The 19,895-nt window shown below is 33.0% G+C and overlaps 1 protein-coding gene across 2 annotated transcripts in view; it reads right to left on the bottom strand.

Annotated features, from left to right (window-relative positions):
• Positions 1–9,765: 9,765 nt before the first annotated feature.
• Positions 9,766–19,895, bottom strand: part of Stt3B (catalytic subunit 3B of the oligosaccharyltransferase complex) — a 250,419-nt gene continuing 240,289 nt past the window's right edge. Inside the window, exons 17-18 of one of the 2 annotated variants that reach the window (XM_090413219.1) lie at positions 14,281–14,328; positions 9,766–10,865 (exon numbers count right to left, since the gene is read on the bottom strand). In XM_090413219.1, coding sequence (XP_090269345.1) covers positions 14,326–14,328 — 3 coding nt within the window. In that variant the 3' untranslated portion in view covers positions 9,766–10,865; positions 14,281–14,325. The remainder of the gene's footprint in view (positions 10,866–14,280; positions 14,329–19,895) is intronic. The other variant, XM_090413218.1, reaches the window with a different exon arrangement.

Below are 19,895 nucleotides of genomic sequence, written 5' to 3'. Positions count from 1 at the left end.
CAGCAATAAAAGGCATGAGTCTGAAGAGAAAGGATCTAATTGCAAAAGTAACACAGGAAACTGTTTATGTTATATCTATTTCGTAATAATGAACTGGACAAATATTGCAAATTAATATTATTTAGCACTTAAATACTTAAAATTTGGTACCATATATACATATTTTGATATCTGAAGAAAAATTAACCAAAAAAGAATGACAATGTCAACTGAATAAAGTAACTAACTACATTTGCCATTTTAAATATGAACAACAAATACTAGTTAGAAAGGGAAAAAACCTGATCTAAAAGTCTTCAGGCATTGTACCTTTCTTGTTGATTAAAATGCTGATAACATTAAAATGCTGAATATTTAAACATTCAAGAGGTCAACAATTTGAAGTAAATCTGGACAGTAACAAAGTATAAAACTATCATGTATGTCATATGCCAAAAGTTATATAGTAACATTCTGATATTTTACAAGATACAGTAAAATATGATAATGGCACAAGTCTACCCTTTAACTTATATTTAGTTCTGTACATCTTTGCACATATATACAAAAGTATTACAGTTGATATTCTAACATGGTATGTTAGCTTATAGATACTAAGAACTATAAATACAAATGGGCTTATACACATACATATACCAAAAGATGAGTAAACATCCCCCCCCCCCCCCCGACAGTGTATATGCAAAAAGTTTGGTGGATGTTTCAAAAATGCTCAGTATGTGCTTCCAAATACAAGATTGTATTTTTACTGTTATTCAGCTTTGTGTCTGTAGCGATTAAACAATGATCTATAATGCACATGCAATCAGAAATACTCTTCCTACATTAAAAACTGCAATAGTAGCATACTGAAAAGGTGTTAAAACCTCAACCGCTAACCAATGGTTCTATTAGGAACTGAAAGGTTACTGTGTAATGGATAGGATATTTTAAACAAGGAATTTAAACATCAATTTTTGAAGTATCAAGAACCACAGCAGAGTCAAAATTCAGCCTGTCACTTTCAATAGGGCACACCCTATTGAATTTGAAATAGTAAAATCAATTCACAAATTACAGCAATCTAAAAATAGTGAAAAAAGGTTGTCACCTCTGTCATCATTGACACCTTTACAGGTTTTAGTTGTTTCTGTCATTGCTAAGATCCCATTTCCTCCCCTCCCCAGAAAATTTAGCATAATTAATGAAAGAAAGTTTTCTTGGAACTCTATACGGTTACAATGTTTCAAAAATTGTAACCAAATTCAAAACAGTCATTTCTTACATTATTTATATTCCGAAGAAAGTTTCAACCCAAATGGACAAAAAGTGAGGTGATTATTGAAGAAATGGGAGAGCTGTTTACTCTGCAGACTCTCAACATGTCAAATTTCTATGAACTAATCTAATGAAATTTGGAGAATTCTTTATGTTGTCAAATATTTTGAGAAAATTTATAATTTATCTCTGCATACACTTCTACAGATCACATCATGTAACCATTTTTCACCAAATTAGGAATACAGTTTTCTTACAATATTTAAGGTCATCTGGAACTAGCAATCCAATCAGACTAGAATAAGATAGGGTTTGCCTTTTCTCGCCACAAGAAATCTCACAAGTCATATTTGACAAAATTTGGAATATAATAGTGTTTAAAGTTGTGACAATTTCTACAAAACAGACCAAACTGAAAGAGATTGGAAAAATACCACAGATACTGATATAAATTAAAACAAATTATTTCAACCAGTTCTCTCTCTCTCCTTTTTTACTTCATCTAAAAAATAATTCACAGACATTTTATGTGTAAAAAATTGAGCCAAATACTGAGAAAGTAGATATTAGCTGTAATTTAGAAATGGCTATTGTGTTAAGTGAGTACATTCCTCTGAAATTTGCTGCTGTTATGACAGAACTATAACAGCAGTAACAATGAACCTAGTGATTATGAAAAATAATCAGTAAAGCAGCTAACCTTCCATTTCTTCAGTACTTGGTTCACTTAGAAATTGAAGATAAAGAAAAACCTGCCTTTCAATATCTTGAACAATAACTTTGAAATGAAGCAAATTTGTGCAGCTGGCACAAAAATCTAACTAATACAAGGAAATAAAACTGCTTCACATACCTGTATAATGAAAGCCTGAATATAAGAAAATGAGCCAGAATTGATATGAAAGTTTGGATACAATTTCAAATCATGATAATGTATCCCCCCCCCCCCACACACACACAGGAGGAGCAAAAAGGGGGTTCTGAGCACATCCAAGTTTACCACATTAAGTGTTTCAAAAAAAATTTTTTGGTCAGAAGTCAGTCAACTTTGTGTAATTTAACATTTTTTAATACAGATTTTAAAATGGATGCAACTGGAAATTGAGGTATAATATTGAAATCTCTGAAAGCATGGAAACAAACCTCTCAAAATATTAAGCATTATGTAGAATTTTTCACATATAACAAAGTAATAATATTACATAGACCAACAACCTTTACATCTTTTGCATAATTCACTTATAAAATTACAAAATATACATAACATGAAAATTAATATCTAAAGACATCTGGACATTTTATCCTTATGACATACTGTTTATCATAATGCCAGAAATATTGACAACAATGGTAATGCACCTTGTCATGCCATTGTAATAAGAGGCATAGTCATTCTGAAAAAAGAAAAAAAAACTGTTTTGTCTTTTTAAATGATTGCTGGAGCACTTTTTCAGTATTTCTATTTCAGCCTTTGGAGTTAGTTCTGCATTCACTTATAATATGAAACCCTTTAAACTCAACAATCTCACCCAATAATCCTATATCAAAATTCTGAATGGAAGATTGACAATTACTTTGACTCTTGAGGATAAAAATTCCTTAACTGACAATCATCTTTACATGGAAAAATATCCAGAAATGTAAACACATTAGTAAAAAATTATCTTTTCCTTATGATGTGCACTTTCTCCATTGTAATTTTCCTGTCTAGAAATCTCAAATGCTATGGAGAAGTATTGTCCATGTAAGTCAATTCTCAGAAATCTTTTTCTTGGAAAGAGACCTACTTTTGTATTTTCCTAACCAATGCTTTTAAAGTTGCTAAGGTGAATTTCTGTCACAAAGTGGAAGTACATATAGCTTAATCATTATGCAATTTTTTTTTTTAACCACTCATTTCTTTCTGTCAGCAACAGAACCAGTTTCAGGATGTCTTTAAACTTTACAATATCATCAATAACACCTGAAGGCCCGTGCAGAAGATGCAGAGGTTCCCCATAAAAATACTGCCGGCAACAACAAATACTTCTATGATTAATACTATCAGCATCAGGAACAAAGATGAGTTTTTGGAAATGTTTATCTCCATGTGGACCAGTGGCAGATTCTACATAATCACTGCGACACTGCAGCAACCCCAAGGAAAAAATGAAAAATTAAATTGTTTATAAATAATAACAATGCTTACAACATTATATAAATGCAATACAACATGTTAAAGGTTACAGCTTATGTTTCGACATTGATTGAATAGTTAATAATTGGAATTGTTCGATTAATGCATTAGATTATGAAACAAATGCACTGCGATCTAATGCAGCGTCGAAATTATCAAGTTCGACTCACCGATATTCGTTGGCGCTTGTCATCGCACGTAACAAATGAATCCGACACTGCACAAACGAGCAGTGTCACTACAGATAAATTGTATGTTTGTGCGCATTATTTCTGCAAGATACAAAACTTATTATTGGTGTGGGTGAACTATTTTTTGTAAATCTTATTTTATTCTGTTAAAATAACATTTATTTATTATAGATACAAGGCTGAATTAGGAAGAGTGTTATTGTTGAAAATAAAAAGAATTATATTTTTTAAATTATCGTTACATGAAAGAAATGCACTGCGATCTAACGCAGTGTCGGAATTATCGTGTTTGGCCAATTGCAGCTAGACTCGCTGATATTCGTTTGCACTTGTCATTACACGTAACAAGTGAATCCAACACTGCTCATTTGAGCAGTGTCACTACAGATAAATTGTATGCATGCGTGCGTTATTTCTGTGAGATACAAAACTTTTATTATTGATGTGTGTTCATGGCGAGGATGAAATATTTTTAATAAAGCAATTTTAATATGTAAATTATTTATTAATAAATTGGTTACAGATTAGGAAAAATATATACTTTTTAAAATTTTTTATTTTGTATATGCAGCACCCACACTTAAAATTTTCATTAGCTGCCACTGATGTGGACAAAAATTGTGGGCATTAGTGACAGCTATTGACAGAGGATATAGTTATCAAAAGAAAATATAAGGGATATATTTTCAATTTGGATGGAGAGTAGGACAGGAGAGGGAGAATGCTGATAATAGCAGAAGAATAAAAAAATTGCAATCAAAGACATTCTTTACAATTCCTGTCTAATGACCAGAACATATATACATTGAGTGGGAGTGCTAAGCATTTCAAAAGCATCTTTAAATTTTCTGACAAAACATTCATATTCAATATGACATCTCGTATATTGAACTTTTTTTTTGTGTGTGTGCACGTATACACCGAAATACTAGAGATGGCCATAGCTAGGACTTCTGCCCTGGAAAATTTTCAAATCTGTCTAAAGACCCAGAAAAACATCAATTCATAAATTTACAAATCTAAAACAGAAAAGTGTTGAATTTATTATAATTTTTAATTTTAGTAAAATGAGTCCTGGATCATAAAGATAATAAATGGTTACAATTTTATTATGAATTAAAAATATTTATTGACTGCAATGAAATATTCAATTATTCTTTATTTTATACCATCTATTTGTGTTTCCTTTAAATATCATACAATAATATATGACTATGAATCAAGTGCAATGAAACAGCCACATGAATACATTTTTATTGCACTTATCTGCACCAAGTCTGTTCATTCCCAGAATTACTCCTCTCACCAGGCAGTTTATAACTTAAACTATCACTACCAGTAGCCACCTTACTTTCGTGTGGTAATACAGTGGTTCCCAAACTGAGTGCTGCAGTGCCCCAGCAACATACACAGTTTTGCCCCTCCCCCACTCCAAATGGCTACTAAGTTTTTAAAACACAAAGCAAATTCATGTAAGGGATTGAACATGGACTGATAGGCATTTAGGACATATGCAAGAATCACATTTTAAAAGAAGTGCTGAGGGCAATATGCAACCTTTGAGTAGCTCAAAAAGAAGTGAAGTTGATCGATCAATTTTAAACATTTGTAAAACAAATGTTAAGTGAGACTATCAAAATTGGCTGCCAAAGATGGAATCTCAGTTCAAACAGCTGCCCATAGTTCTTTTTTATGCAAATCAATTTCAAAGCTGAATTATGTATAACAAAGAACCAGTCTTAGTTAATTTTTGACTTACGAACATAAAAAAATAGCAAATATCAATAGAATTAGATCACAGTTTTACTTTAGAATTTTGAAAAAACCTTTGTGACTATAACAGATGGAACAAGGGTGACACTGAAATTTCAATGTGAAAGCTCAGTTGAAAACTTGCTCTGCTTTAATTATGCCATTTATTTAGCAGTTATTGATACATTTGACAAAAATATAATAAGTAGATAACTTAAAAAAATTTCACAAGCAAAATTGTAGTCCTAGGACTTGGAAAAAAGTCTAAGTTCTCAGAAACAGAAAAATAGCCAAGACTTAAAAATTCTAGCCTTTTTCACATAACCAATGAAAAGGCCACCAGTACTTGGGGGGGGGGGGAAGACAACTGTTTTGTCAGAAAATTTAAGCACGCTTCCAAAATTCTACTCACTCCCACTCAATGCAATAACAACTATGGCACAATCTTGCATCAAAGATAGGTCATCATCAAAAACCTCACATTTACAGACCTCTCCTTTGTAAAATTAAGTGACAGATGAGATGGATAAGGAAACTGTCTACACTATGTCAAATGACTGTTAGATTTTGCAAAGTTATTTGACAGGATGCTGAACAGAATTGTATTACAAAAATTAGAGCAAATGGGATGGATACAGAGCAACATCTATAAAAGGGTGTGATGGACAGAAATTAGTGGAGTGAAATCAAGGAAAAGGTAGCTTGACCAGTGGTGTGCCATTACTGTTCAATTTGCACATTAATGATACTGGGAATGATTTGAAAGGCATACTGTTTGTTAATGATACTCAACTGAGAAAGGCAAGAGTTAATTAAAGCGTAGACTGCTTGTCTATTTAAAACCTCCTGCAGGATGATTTAAATAGACTGACAGTATGAGTAGAGCATAATGGTTAATAGTTGAAGGTGGAGAAAATTAAGATAATGCAATTAGATGGAAATGGACTATAAGAAGTTTATGAAACTAGAGATTTCAAGTTCAGGAGAACTACTGCAAAAGAGGATAAAGAGCTCAAAGACTGTACACCTGGATGTTAAGCAACACACTACTAACAATGTAAAGATAATGAAATTACTTTCTAAGGAGTGAATACGTCTAGACTACTGCATAGAGTCTAGGTGTAATAATTTAATAACCTGAGTTTCTCAGATGAGAAAGTGGCAAAAGGAACTAAAATGAACCAAGTAACTAAAATGGTGACAGGTTTGTGGAATGGAGTGCTGCTTATGATAACAGACTAAAGGTTTGTGGATTAGAAAGCAGGTGCGAGAGACAAAGTTATAAGGAATTTTTTCAAGCCTTACAGAATTTTTTTTTGTTTCCCATAGAGATGCCCAAGTAACAAAATATTCTAAATATGAGTGCTTCTATGGTGTCACCAGAAGGGCAGTTGCATTCTTTGGGTGAAAAAAAAAATATATCCAAGCTAGAATATCAGATTTGAATGTACATCTTTTTCGTCTAATGTGAGGAATCTATAAGGACTTTTCAAATAAAGATGAATTGGTCCTCATAAGCAGCAGGGCTTTTCTGCTGTGTTTGATATGTCAGAACCTCCTGGAAAAACAAGTAACAGAACAAAATCAAGAAAAGGTTTCATCAACATTTTTATCTGATATATTGTTATATTGCAAAAGTTTTGGAATACACACATGAAAAAAAAAAAAAACTTAATGTTTTTCACATTATTTTTTACTGCACTACAGTATTCCAAACATGATCTTTCTCTCCTGTTTTGTGTGGTCCCAGAAAGTAACATCAAGTACCATTTATTGGAAAATGGGCCACTGTATAAAGGGAGAAATGTCTGTGTCAGATGATAAATTTGTAACATATCCCAAACACAAGGACCACTATCAATACAGAAGATTAGTAAGATGAAACTTGAGAATGCAGTTTATGTTTTTGGAGCAGGAAAAACATTTTATCCAATTTTTTTTTTTTTTTTTAAATCTGTTAAATAAATAATTTTTAAATAAATCTTATTGCAACATTATGCAATGTTTGTATACTGTTATCCAAAAGAAACACACGTGGCATGAAGTGGTCTTGCTTACGACAATGCCTAGCTACATATAATTAATCTGGTTCAACACCTAAATGGTAAGAAGTCTTCTACCCATATTCAATAATAAAACAGGCAGAAATGTTATGTTGTAAAGGAAAGTTTGTAACAGCTAGTATAGTAAATGGCAACCTGCTGCAAAAAATTATGAAATACTAAGGATTCATCTTGTATATTCTAAATAAAGTGTTGGTAGAGACTTTTCAATTTATCTTGTAGATCAGATTAACTATCCTATTCTCATATCTCAGATTTATAAAAACTTAAGCTATCAAGTAAAAGTGGAAGATATATTGATGGAAAATAGGATGAGGTGAGACATTCAATTACTGTAAGATGCCATAATCATTTTCCATATAATTTTGTGCAATGGATTAAAATGTGTATAACGTGTATAATACTAAACAGTCAAGGTTTCAAATATTGTTAAAGTGTAGAGTCCATTAAATTATGGTTGGACTATGTTAAAAGCCTTTTTATATTTATTGACACATGGATTTTTCTTATCTTCAAAAAACTGCATGAGAAATATTAAAAATCCCACAGAGTTGACTAATGATTGGCTAGAAATGTTTTGCAAATAAAAATTAATGACTAATAAATTTCATTCCAACATGTGTACATATATGAGCTCAAACCATTTTCTATAAAAGGAAGACATCAGAGGCCATATTAAATATATTTCCCTCCAATAAAGTTACCTAAATTGCTTCTTATACCTATATATTATTAATTCCAAAGCATTATCATTTCATGTATGATAAAAAAACAGAGCAATTTATCATTACAGAAAATATTTTCTGAGACAAATTTGTGTACTTGCATTATAAACAGTGCAATGCAGTTAATACATATGTTTAGCAATATTGTTATGTAATTAAGTTATTTACATTTTTTTTTACTCTGCTTAAAAAACTACAAACGAAAATGGAACATAATCATCAGGTAAGTGAACATGCAAAGAATTCTACAATGCAATTACTTCATATGCTCAAAACAATTTCAGTCAACAGAAATTGACAGTACATTCTATTATAAGTGAATATAACATTTAAATTCTATTAACATCAGAAATAAACTTGAATAAATGCGGCTTAAGGTTTCACTTTGTAAAATTCAGGAAAAGTAATAGTAAACAAACTGAGTTTTCCCAATAAGATAATTGCAATGCATAATTTCAATGGGTTGAGTGCTGATTCATACACACAAAACAATTAAATGAACTGTTTTATTTTAAATGCAGTATGATCAAATTCATAAGTTGCAATAAATTAAAACACCTGGTTCTTGCAAAGTTACTTTTCAATTTATTTGCAATATTTTCAAAAATTTACATATTTAATTGAAACATGTATCAATTGTTTTCTATAAGAAATGATTTACTCTAGAAAACTACTATGAGTATTCAAAAAAAAAATATATATATATATTTCCCAGAAGTTACTCTCTTTTCAATTATTTGTTTTTCTAAACAGGAAGATAATCATTAGAAGGTCTGGTTGCAATCAAACCAAAAAAAAATCCCTCAACTAAGCACACAAGGTACTGAAAGTTTTTTTTAAGTACAAAAAATTATATATTTTAAAAAATCTGGGATTTTACTTGTCCTTTCAAATGACATGAATATTTAGATCTAACAAAATGTTTATCAAAAAAAAAAAAACAGAATCAAAGTACTGGTGCCACAGAGCATAAACAGTGACAAAGAACTACAAAACTTAAGTAAAGATGGAGCATAATAAACAAGAGCTGACACCTGGACTTGCTAGTGTGCACCAATTTCTTTGCTGAAGTTGGTATGAAAATTATAAAACAAAAAAAGGTAAGCCTCAAGAGAAAGAAATTAAGACACTAGTATAGACTAATAAACTTTCTTTGAGATTTTGGCCCTTTCTGATAGTTTGGTATACAAAAAAGCAATTAAAAATTTAACTTCTTGAATAAGAATCCCATGACGAAGGAAGGGATTCTGGTATTACATGCACTACAGAATGTTCTCCCATTATTTTAGTGCAACAGGGTACCCAGTGAACTTAATTAGGGATAAAGTGATATTCTTATACATGAAACTTTAACCAAAAATTCCATAATTCACAAGAATTTAGATCGTTAAAATGAAGATCAAAAAGATATTATTGGGAATGTGTTAAGGTTTCATAGGTAAGAAACCACTGAATATAATCAATCTGTATAAATATGATAAATGTTTCTAGCTACTGTTAATATATTAAAAAAAAAAAACTGGAAGTATTGCATGTTGTTTTTGACTATATGGATTCTTTGATGTGTCAAATTATTCTATTCAGAAAATGTCCCTAAAACATTTTCAACTTCAACTATTTTATTTCAAAAATATCAAGATGTCAAAGGATAACTAGAGTGAAAGCCCATTTTTTTTAACAACAAAAAATAAAGATATGTCACCAAGAAAGCTCCTTAGGAAATATTGAGGTTCAAGTTATCTTTAGCAGTAAGTTAAAAATCATAATCCTAGCTTATAGAATCTTAACTTCCTGTTCATAAATCATAAATAAAAACTTTATATAAAGGTTCTTTCTTGACAATGATTTAATGCTGCTGCTGCTTAGAGTGCAACCTTCAACATGCAGGATGGCATATACAGTATCCTAAAAGAAAAACAATTTTCAGCAGAATGGAATGTAGAAACTTGTTTCATAGAAATCAAATATTTTAACCAGTACTTAAAAACCACTTCTAATTACTCTCAACTGTACACTTCTAAACTGCTGGTCAACATTAAAAATCTTTGATGGTGAGATAATTCATTTTTTAAGAACGCTGATTCTCTGGTACCCCAATAATGCTGCTATCACTCCAAAACAGTAAATGCTGTCATTAAAATTTATGTGCACAAGGACTCCAACACATGCTCACATTTAAATATACTCTTCATAATTTTTTAATGCTTTGTAGACTAGATCCAACTGTTAAGTGTCCACCCATGAATAAAAAATAGGACATTTTAAATATATGTAGTCTTTTCCCAACAAGAAACCGTGACCTCCGAAACAGTGCACTAATGAAGTTAGTTTTAAATCTTCCTTTTTTTTTAGGCTTTTTTTTTTTTTTTTTTTTTTGAGCACGAATGGGCATGAATCATAGCACAGACTGGCACTTCATTTATGCATAATTTGCATAATATGAAATTGTAACATTTTCCAGTTAGAAGCTTATCCAAATGTAGGGATTTTTTTATAACGGCAGTACAACAGATTTATTAGTCAATGATAGGCACTCATTTTGGTAGGGCAACCAAACAGCACCATTTTCTCAGTTGAGGACCACTTCGCAGAAGACACCAAGGTGACCTAATAAACACTCTTAAACAGCAGTTCTAATGATTTTCTTTCCTTTGATAACTGTTGGTCTATTTTTTATGGTTCCTTTTTTCCTTTTATTTGTCTGCAAAAAATAAAAAACAGGTTATTTTTTTTATTCAAGTCATTGTTTAAAATTTTATATCTAAATCAGAAAACAGTATAACACATTTTGTAATCATTCTCTCTCTGTACATAAGAAAATTGCTTAATACAAATCTCAATGCCTATACATTATTAGCATTCACTTAAACATTCGAAGTATACATTTTCCACAAAATTACCAGCTATGTTAGTACAGTAAATTGCATGGTATGTAGCCAACTTAAAACTTCCCTATTATCCTCCAGTTTTTCAGAAATCAAAATTACATGTTGACATGCTATCTGCATTTCATATGAACCTACAGAATTAAACTAAGTAGATTTTCATATATGCAAAGTCTTCTGGTTACAAATCATATCAGTGGTTTCGCTGATAACTAGTAGTCTAGTTGTTGATGGGCAGAAAGTTGATAAAGAAACATCACATCTGATGACCTGCAGAAAATACAATAGGCAGCTTGTCAAAAGGATTGGTAAAACAAATGCATGAAGAGAGAAAAATGCATTCTGTGAGTTTAGAATTGAACTATAAACAGATGGTTATTATACTAAAGAGCACGCTAACAAACAGAAATAAGGAAATTATCATTCCTCTTTACAAAGCCTTGATAACCACACCTGGATTACTGTGCTGGTTACCTGGGGGATGAGAAGTGGTGGAGAGGATCCAGAAGTGAATGGTCTGTGGAATGCTCCCTATGATGATAGCAAAGGTTGGTTGACAGGTAAAACAGGGGATATATGATAGAAACATTTAGGTTATGTAAAGGATTTTATAGAATTGATGCACTGGAAATGTTTCAACACTTGGCTAAAGAGAACAGAACAAGAGGTCATCCCTGTAAGAAGTTGGGTAAGAGTGTGGTTAGCAAGAGCATGAGGACTAATTTTTTGCTTGGAGAGTGGTGAATGAATGGAATAGGGGTTGCATGAGTCAGTTGTGCTTTGTCTGTTAATGGTTTCAAAGAGAATTACGACAGATATTGTGTCGATAGTTTGGGTCTCCCATGAGTCTTAGGACTCCATGGAGATGCCTGTGCAATAACAATACTATATATCTTGTGAATATCTGCCTCAGTAGCCATGCTGGTAAAAGTCACCGGCTGTTTACAAATGTTGCAGGTTGAAATCCCACATAAGGGATGAATGCTTGTAAAAAACATTAAGCAAGTTCATAAGGCTTGTCTTAAAAATGCAGTGATGACTGAATGTTCTCACATTATAATGAAGGTGAGTGAGGGGGTCATTTTCTTCTCTCTTCTGTACCAAAAGAAGAATTTTTAGTAAGCCACTCCAAATACAAGAACAGTATCTGATAGATTCATATAGTTAATGGATATTCAGAGGTAAAGTACTGCTGGAACAAAAGAGGGGGGAAAAAAGGATGCAGAGGAGGCAATATCTATGTGGTTATGCTAACAGAAAAATTACTTAGAAAAATTATTTTGTTTACTTCTGACAAAGCTCCAGAGCTTAGTCTGTATCAATGATGCCATTTGGTTAGAAATGGCAAAGGTTCAAATCCCATCTAAGACAAAATAAACTTTATTGGAGCTTTTCAACTGAAAGTAAATTAGTCAGTCTCACAGTGACTAACTTCTGTTTTTCTTCCCAGAAACTCAGGTTTTCATCCTGCAAATGGCCAGAAGAAAACAAGCAATTTATATAATATACTTACTGGTTCTCTTAGCTGCTTCAGCCATAAATACAAAACAAACTTGTGACAATACTCAATTCTCTGAACAGAAGTCTTTGTGTGTGTTAAAATGTATTGATAGCATTATCACCATTAGAACACCGCTGAAATATCTGTGCATGATTAATTCCACAGAATTTTGATAATCATGTTTTTGTGGCTAAAGCTAGACTTAAGGTTGATATAACAATAACATTAATTTATAACTTAAATTTTAAGAATGTCTGATTTTAGAATCAACAGAAAAATGAAAACTTAAGATAAAAAAGTATTAATTTTTTAGCTATAGTTCCCTCCCCCCCCCACCACCACATACACACAATGGCAATCCCATATACGAGGTTGTTCAAACTCAATACAGAGCAGTATGAATGAGAGTAAGATGAAAAAGAAGAAACTCAATAATGTTGGTTTTGAAGATGTTTTGCTCTTTCTGTAGATTATCCTCTTAGGAACTAAAGAAGAGAGAAGGCTTTTCCAAAGAATAGAAACAATAGGAACAAATGTATGCATGATGGGAAGAAAAATTGTTCTGCATAGTCTGTGAAAATGTGATGGACAGCCACTCCACATGCTTAAATAATTTAGAAAAGTGAGTGCAAATTATTCATTCTAATTCTGATATATAGTGATCTGACCAAGAATATATCTGTTGAAAATGCAAGTAGCAGCATTAATAAATGTTTGCATGATATAGTCAAGCAGTGAGACAGGTCAATTAACTCAACTGTTCTCTGCACCGAATCAAATCATCAACACAGATTAAGGCAAGAATTCAATGAAAAGTAAGATGAATAGCTTTCTCTGTGAGTAATGATACCATTCAAGTGCAAAAGGTGGAAGTAGCTGGAAAAAAGTTCAAACCAATAATTTTTAGCAAGAGAAAATATGACTGCATTTAGACACAAAATCATACTGTTTTTATCTCTTTCAAAATCAGTTTTGGGTGCGATGTTAATTTGCTTCTGCAACTATTTTGAGCATTGGTGTAGTATGCTTAGTTCTTGTCTTCAATGTTCTTGGCCACTCCATGGAGAAACACAGCTAAGATAAGAGATGAGAATTTTAAGTGGAATGAATGGTTTTATTTCCATAAGAATTGTTCCAGTGAACAATTGCCAGAAAACACTTAGATAAAGTATGAGTGCTGCTCTGCAGTCAAAAAAATAATCTTACATTCCTGATTCAAGAGAAGACATGAAACATCCTGAAACTATGTGTCTGATAAACATATGAACAAGCAAGAAAGGAACCATATGTTTGGTTCTAATTTTTATTTTATTTTAAAGTTTTCAATTTCAAGGTTATCCACCAAAATAATCTGGATCAAAAAATTAAAACATTAATCAGAGAACTTACTGTGTTCAATTACCACTAATCTACATAGAATATATTCAGATAATTCCAAATTAATGATAATGTCTGGGGATTTAAATAGAGGAAAAAAAATAGACATTTTAGACAATATGGGTTACTGCTGGTTAAATATCTTCCCTATATCTAATGTACATTCCAACCTGGACACGCACGCACACACGCACACACACACACACACACAAAGAAAAGCACACCTTAAAGACCAGGTGCATGCAACAGATGATTGGAAATCTGTTATGGAAAGTGAATCAGACATACAATTCAAGCCAGGCATACTCTGATGAGTACAAGTTACTGAATTTCCAGCTAACCATGCAACTAACCTCAATCTCAAAAAAGGTCCAACAGAATTCCAATGGCATTTAAGGTTACTGCAAAAAAATGGCAGAATATTATTAACAAATCCTACATAGAATATTTTACTATAAAACATTCTCTGTTGCAGTAATAAAGATCAATGCCATTTGTTTCCATGTTTTTAAAAAAAATAAAACTCACTAAGGTTTATTTTTACAGGGCATTCATCTTATGAATTGATATTTAAATCTTAAATGTCAATTCAAATGTGCAAGTTATAACAAAAATTGGTGCAAAAAAGAAAAAATTAATAAATCTGCTGTGTCTCTAAACACCTTTTAAGCATGGAATACTTGAAAGATGTTTAGACATTCAAAATTTTGCAAAACTTCATTTTTCCAAAATTTGAATGCAGGATAGATGGGGGGGGGGGGACAAATGGATGTTGGGTAGTCAACTAAATTAAAATTAAATTTTGTGATAGCAAAATCCATTTAAAATGGCATATGATTTCATTAAATCTGCAACATGGAATTACAAAACTCAGAAAACAATAATCTAAGTGAGATTTTGTTTGAGAGGGGGAAAGATAGAGAGAGGTTAACTTTTGCAAAGCAAAGAATAGCTTATTTTGCAATTAGGCAACACTGTATGTGTTGGGGGAAGGGTGATTAAAGGTTTATTGGTGCAAGGACAACTAAGGTCATACTACACCATGCCAAAGGTTATAACAGTATTTATACCTTGTTATAACAAGGTAATAATAAAACACTAATAGAGAAATTAGCGTGTTGTGTACAAAAAGTAAAATTTTTTCAAAATTAAGTTAATCAAACCAGATCTACATATAAATAGAATATGTAATCAAATGTGTTTGCATAAATAACTTTCAAAAAAAGTTAAAACCTTCTTGCAATTTATCGAAGTCTAATAAGATCTACCTGAGGGTAGAGGGATCAGATCAGACAGATTGGAAAAATTCATTCCTTTCTCGAATAAAAATTGATATAAGATGACTGTGACCTATGCAGGGCCTAGCAAGAAAAATGTGCTCTGTTTCTACATCAACTAGAATGCCAGTACTTAATTTCAGGCAATTTGTTTATCAGTGCTTCCCACAATGACTGCTATTTGATAATTAGCTTTGACTTTATATAAACTGCCTACAGTCTGCATATGGGACAGTCAAACAGTATGAACTGATGAGACTGCAGATGCACCCTGCTATCAGGTGCATCTGCAGTCTCAGTTACTTAATTCCAATTTGGCTGGAATTCCAGCACAGACAAACATCAAAATCAAGGGTATTCATTTTGTACAGCAGTTGAAAAATGTCAAAAAGCACTGGATGTGAATTATACAGAGGAGAGGAGATGGCCTGTAATGAACTCAATGAGTATATTAACCTCCTTACTGGCTGATGTGGATGAAATAGTGACACCAAATTGCACTCCTTATCCATGTTATTCAATGGTGTTAGAGCTTCATATCCAGATTTAGTTGAACGTCTATAGACGTCGTGGCCGGTTGGGGGGGTTAATCACGCACCTTTGGTAAATTTTTACTTTTATAACCACAAGTGCAAGCTTACAACTCAGCCGTGTAATTACTTCAATCACTTGAGATCAGATTGAATACAGTAATATCAGGGAACACAGAAGCACAGCCAAGTGAGGTCTCATATCTTGAAGCATCAGTATAAATGGACAAGAAATCAGAGTGGACTGCTCTATGTGCATTAAACAATTGCAGGTAAACAGATGAAGTATGAGATTTCTTGAAAATTTTTTTCACTTGGTTATAGATTAAATTAAAGATGTCAAGAAATTATATTCTTGTTTAATCCTTTATCCAAGTGTAACAAAGTTTGCACACGAAATATCTTCACAACCAGGCTACTTCTATATGGAGACTAATGACTTTACATTAATTGCCTTTGTATACCATAATACAAAGCATGCATGATTTCAGGTGTGATAATGCTATTCATTATGGGAAGGCCCACTACCCAGATCAGTCTTTGACCTTTACTGAGGTCTCTATATAAGTTTACTTGTACTTGGACAAAGGATTAAACAAAAATATAATTTCGTAGCATCTTTAATTTAATTTATAACCAAGTGAAAAAACGTTCAACAACTTGCCCTAATTCAGAGTATTTTAATAAGATGTTACACCTTTTTACCACTTGTATATATGGGAAATATGACTTCATTATTTCAACCTTCGTAGCACTTCTGGGTCTGGCAGCCACTGAAGAGACCTCAATAAAGGTTGAAACCGGTCTGGGTAGTAGCCTTTTCCATAATGCACAGCATTATACATGTCCATAAGGCTATGTGTGTGCATTGCATTATGGGATTCTAAAGGCAAGTGATGTGAAGTCATTAGCCTCATCCATCAATAGCCAATCGTGAAGTTACTTCACTTCCAAACTTTGTTTGCTTACACTTGAGTGAAAGATTAAAGCAAGAATATATCTTCACAGGAACCATGTTCTCCTAGAAATTAAGGGTGCCAAGAAATTATATTCTTGCTTTAATCTTTCACTCAAGTGTAAGCAAACAAAGTTTGGAAAAAAAGCAGTGGAAAAATGGTAGGGGAGTGGATTATAAAATCTATTGTTGAATATGAGCATGTAGACATATGGAAGAAATTTGTCCCTCTGTCCAGGCATTCTGAACAATGCAGTGCAGCCACTGTAAGACTTTTATACCACCATACTTCAGCATTTCTGATCGTATATCATCTAGTCCTGCTGCCTTTCCACATTTCAAGTCTTTATGGCTTTTTCTAGTTCAAGTATGGATATGTATTCCTGACTGTATGCCTGTTGAGTGTTTTTTTTTTTACCACTGTGCTATCACTGCTTGTTTCATTTAGCAATTTTTCAAAGTAATTACTCCATACATCATGGTTATCGTTTTCTCCTGTTTTCATGTCACCTTTATGATCTCTAACTTCTTTTATAGCACTCTCTCCTCCATTTCTAAGCTTCAACAACCTCCAGAATATTTTGCCACCTTCTTGATATTTATTTTCTATGTTCTTGCCATTTTTATTTAACTAGTTTTACACAGTGTTTAGCTTTCTTACATTTGTCTCTATATTCTCTAAGAGCACAAGCTGACTTATTTGCCAGGAACTTTTGATATGTTTTCTTCTTTTCCTTCACTGCCTCTTTAACTTCCTGTGTCCACCATAGAGTTCTGATTTCTATCCTTGCAGACAACCTCACCACATGCCTCTCTGGCTGAATCAATCTGGGTTTTCTTCAAGGCTTGCAACTGAATCTGCAAGGTTTGGTTCCTGTTCTCAAACTCTTTCATTTTTTCTTGAATAATATTTGTGTATTTTAGTCTACAGTTCACATCTGAGAGCTGCTCAACTTTTATTCTCTTTAAAACTTCTTACATGTTCTTCTTTTCAATATGAAATTCAATTTTATCCTGCTCAAGACTAAATAGTGATCACTTCCAATTTCAAATCCTCTGTACACTCTGGTGTCCTACACCTGGGAGAAAACAACACTATCAACAATAACATTGTCAATGAGACTTTTCTTATTCTTTGCCTCTTCTCTCCATGTGAATTTGTGCACATTTTTAGGTTGGAACATGGCGTTAGTAATAACCAGTCCATGTCCTGAGCAGAAATCCAACAGGTATTTGCTATTATTAGCTTTGCTCTTTTCTCCAAATTTTCCCAATATATTTTTGTATGTCTGACAATCATTTCCTACTATGCTATTTAGATTCCCAACAAGGACCAACTTTTCCTTTTTCATTGTGTCAGTTGTTTTCTTTAAAGCCTCAAAAAATTCCTCTACTTCTACCTTAACAGAACCTTCTGTGGGAACCATACACACAAATAAGTCTCATTGTCCAGTTCCCTATTCTGATATTTGCCCACATCACTCTACTTGAGATTCCCTTCCATTCAAGAAGATTAGCCTCATATTCAGTGTTGAATACTATGGCTACTCCTTTTCCTTGAATGTCATTGCCTGAATATAACATTTTGTATTTATTGCTCAGAGAGGGGGTGCTTAAGGGTCAAAGCTGTATAACTGAGAGGAGATCTCCACATAACCTTTAAAGGAATGCAGAGAACCGACCAGAGCTTCTGACCTAATGTCCAATCCTTCTCGTGGTGCACCCTGTTTGGTATCTACCCGGATACTGAACGAACGAGGATGGGCTGGCAGTTTGGGATTTAATCGACCAAATTGTATTCTTATTGGCTTAAACCAAAATACAAAATGATGGTACAACATGACAAAATTTCATGCTGGCCAGCGTTGTTCGGTTAAACAAGGCCCCCCCCCCACGTTGTTTTCGTCAGGGAACCAGGGCAAACAGCACAAAATCAGCTACTGGAACAAATCTGAAAACACACCCCAACTCAACATCAGAGTTAAAGATCGGTACTATCAACATAAGAAGCCTGAATGGCAAAGAAATGGAGCTAACTGAGGAATTATATAAGTACCAGATTGACATAATAGAGGAGACTGAAACAAAAAAGACAAAAACTGGTGAGATCTTTCTATGCTTACCTTTGTCAAGTTTACATTTATCAATTGATTTTGGGAAGTTTTGTTCACCTGGAAACTCCGGTTTTTCGTCCCTCAGAACAGGCAAACTGGCTGCGTGAACTACAGACAAATATATTGGCTTGGCGACAGGCCGGTTGGAGTCACATGTAAATAGCAGACCCTTCACCAAGCGGGATAACACAAGGAAGATAGATACCCATTGTCCATCTCTTCTTCAAGGGAAAAAAAAAAAATTTAATACATCATGTGATGTGTCAGGATCATTTGGAGTTTAATTTACTTTCAGTAGATCCTAAGGGTATCCATTTTTTTTCTCTGGAGGTGTCTGGTGGTTTATCTTTTAATGATATCCTTGCCATAATTTTCTAACAGGTCGATCCTTATTGAATGGGACCATTTTTGAAGTTGATTCTGGAGCGAAAAAATAGGTAATACGACTCAAACTCAGACACTCAACAGAGAAGCACCCAGGATCATAAAGTTCAGGTATAGTGCAATCATCAGATGGTGGAATAGACGAGTTGCTGTTGACTTTTTTTTAACTGTCACCTTCTCAGCAAAAGGAGATATCATGACAGATGTGTTGGTAACCAATTTCCTTTAAGCATCCTGATATGTATTCTGTTTTGTTTTAATCTTTTGTTTCTTTTACATCTTTCCACTTCTGATGTGTGGGAGTAAGCTAGATCTACCTGACAGTTTAAGCTTTCTTTGCATTGTTATCAGCTCTTTACTATCACATTGGGCACAGGGGGTATAGACACAACAGACAATTTGGGCATGTGGACAGTATGTGTGTTTTTAGCACTTTTTGGACCAAAAGGAAACTCGCCTCTGTATGAGCTCATGTAATTCATATTCAGTTCCAGAGATGTTATAATGATTCATCCCATCTTAGATGAGATTCGAATCCAGAACTTTTCAACCAAAGAATATTATCATTAGTGACCAAGCTACTTAGGTTTTCATTTAACACGTTCATTTTGGAAAGTGTTTCTCACATTTATCATACCAATGAGAATTCTCATTACCATTTTTTGCATGCTACATCTGCCTTGTGCAGGCAGGCTGAACTGATGCAAA

Source organism: Typopeltis vanoorti, chromosome 23 (assembly GCF_054136105.1).
Source record: "Typopeltis vanoorti isolate ZY-2024b chromosome 23, IOZ_Tvanoo_1.0, whole genome shotgun sequence".
In the NCBI taxonomy this organism is placed as follows: Eukaryota; Metazoa; Arthropoda; class Arachnida; order Uropygi; family Thelyphonidae; genus Typopeltis; species Typopeltis vanoorti.
This window is presented reverse-complemented; position numbering and strand designations above follow the sequence as displayed.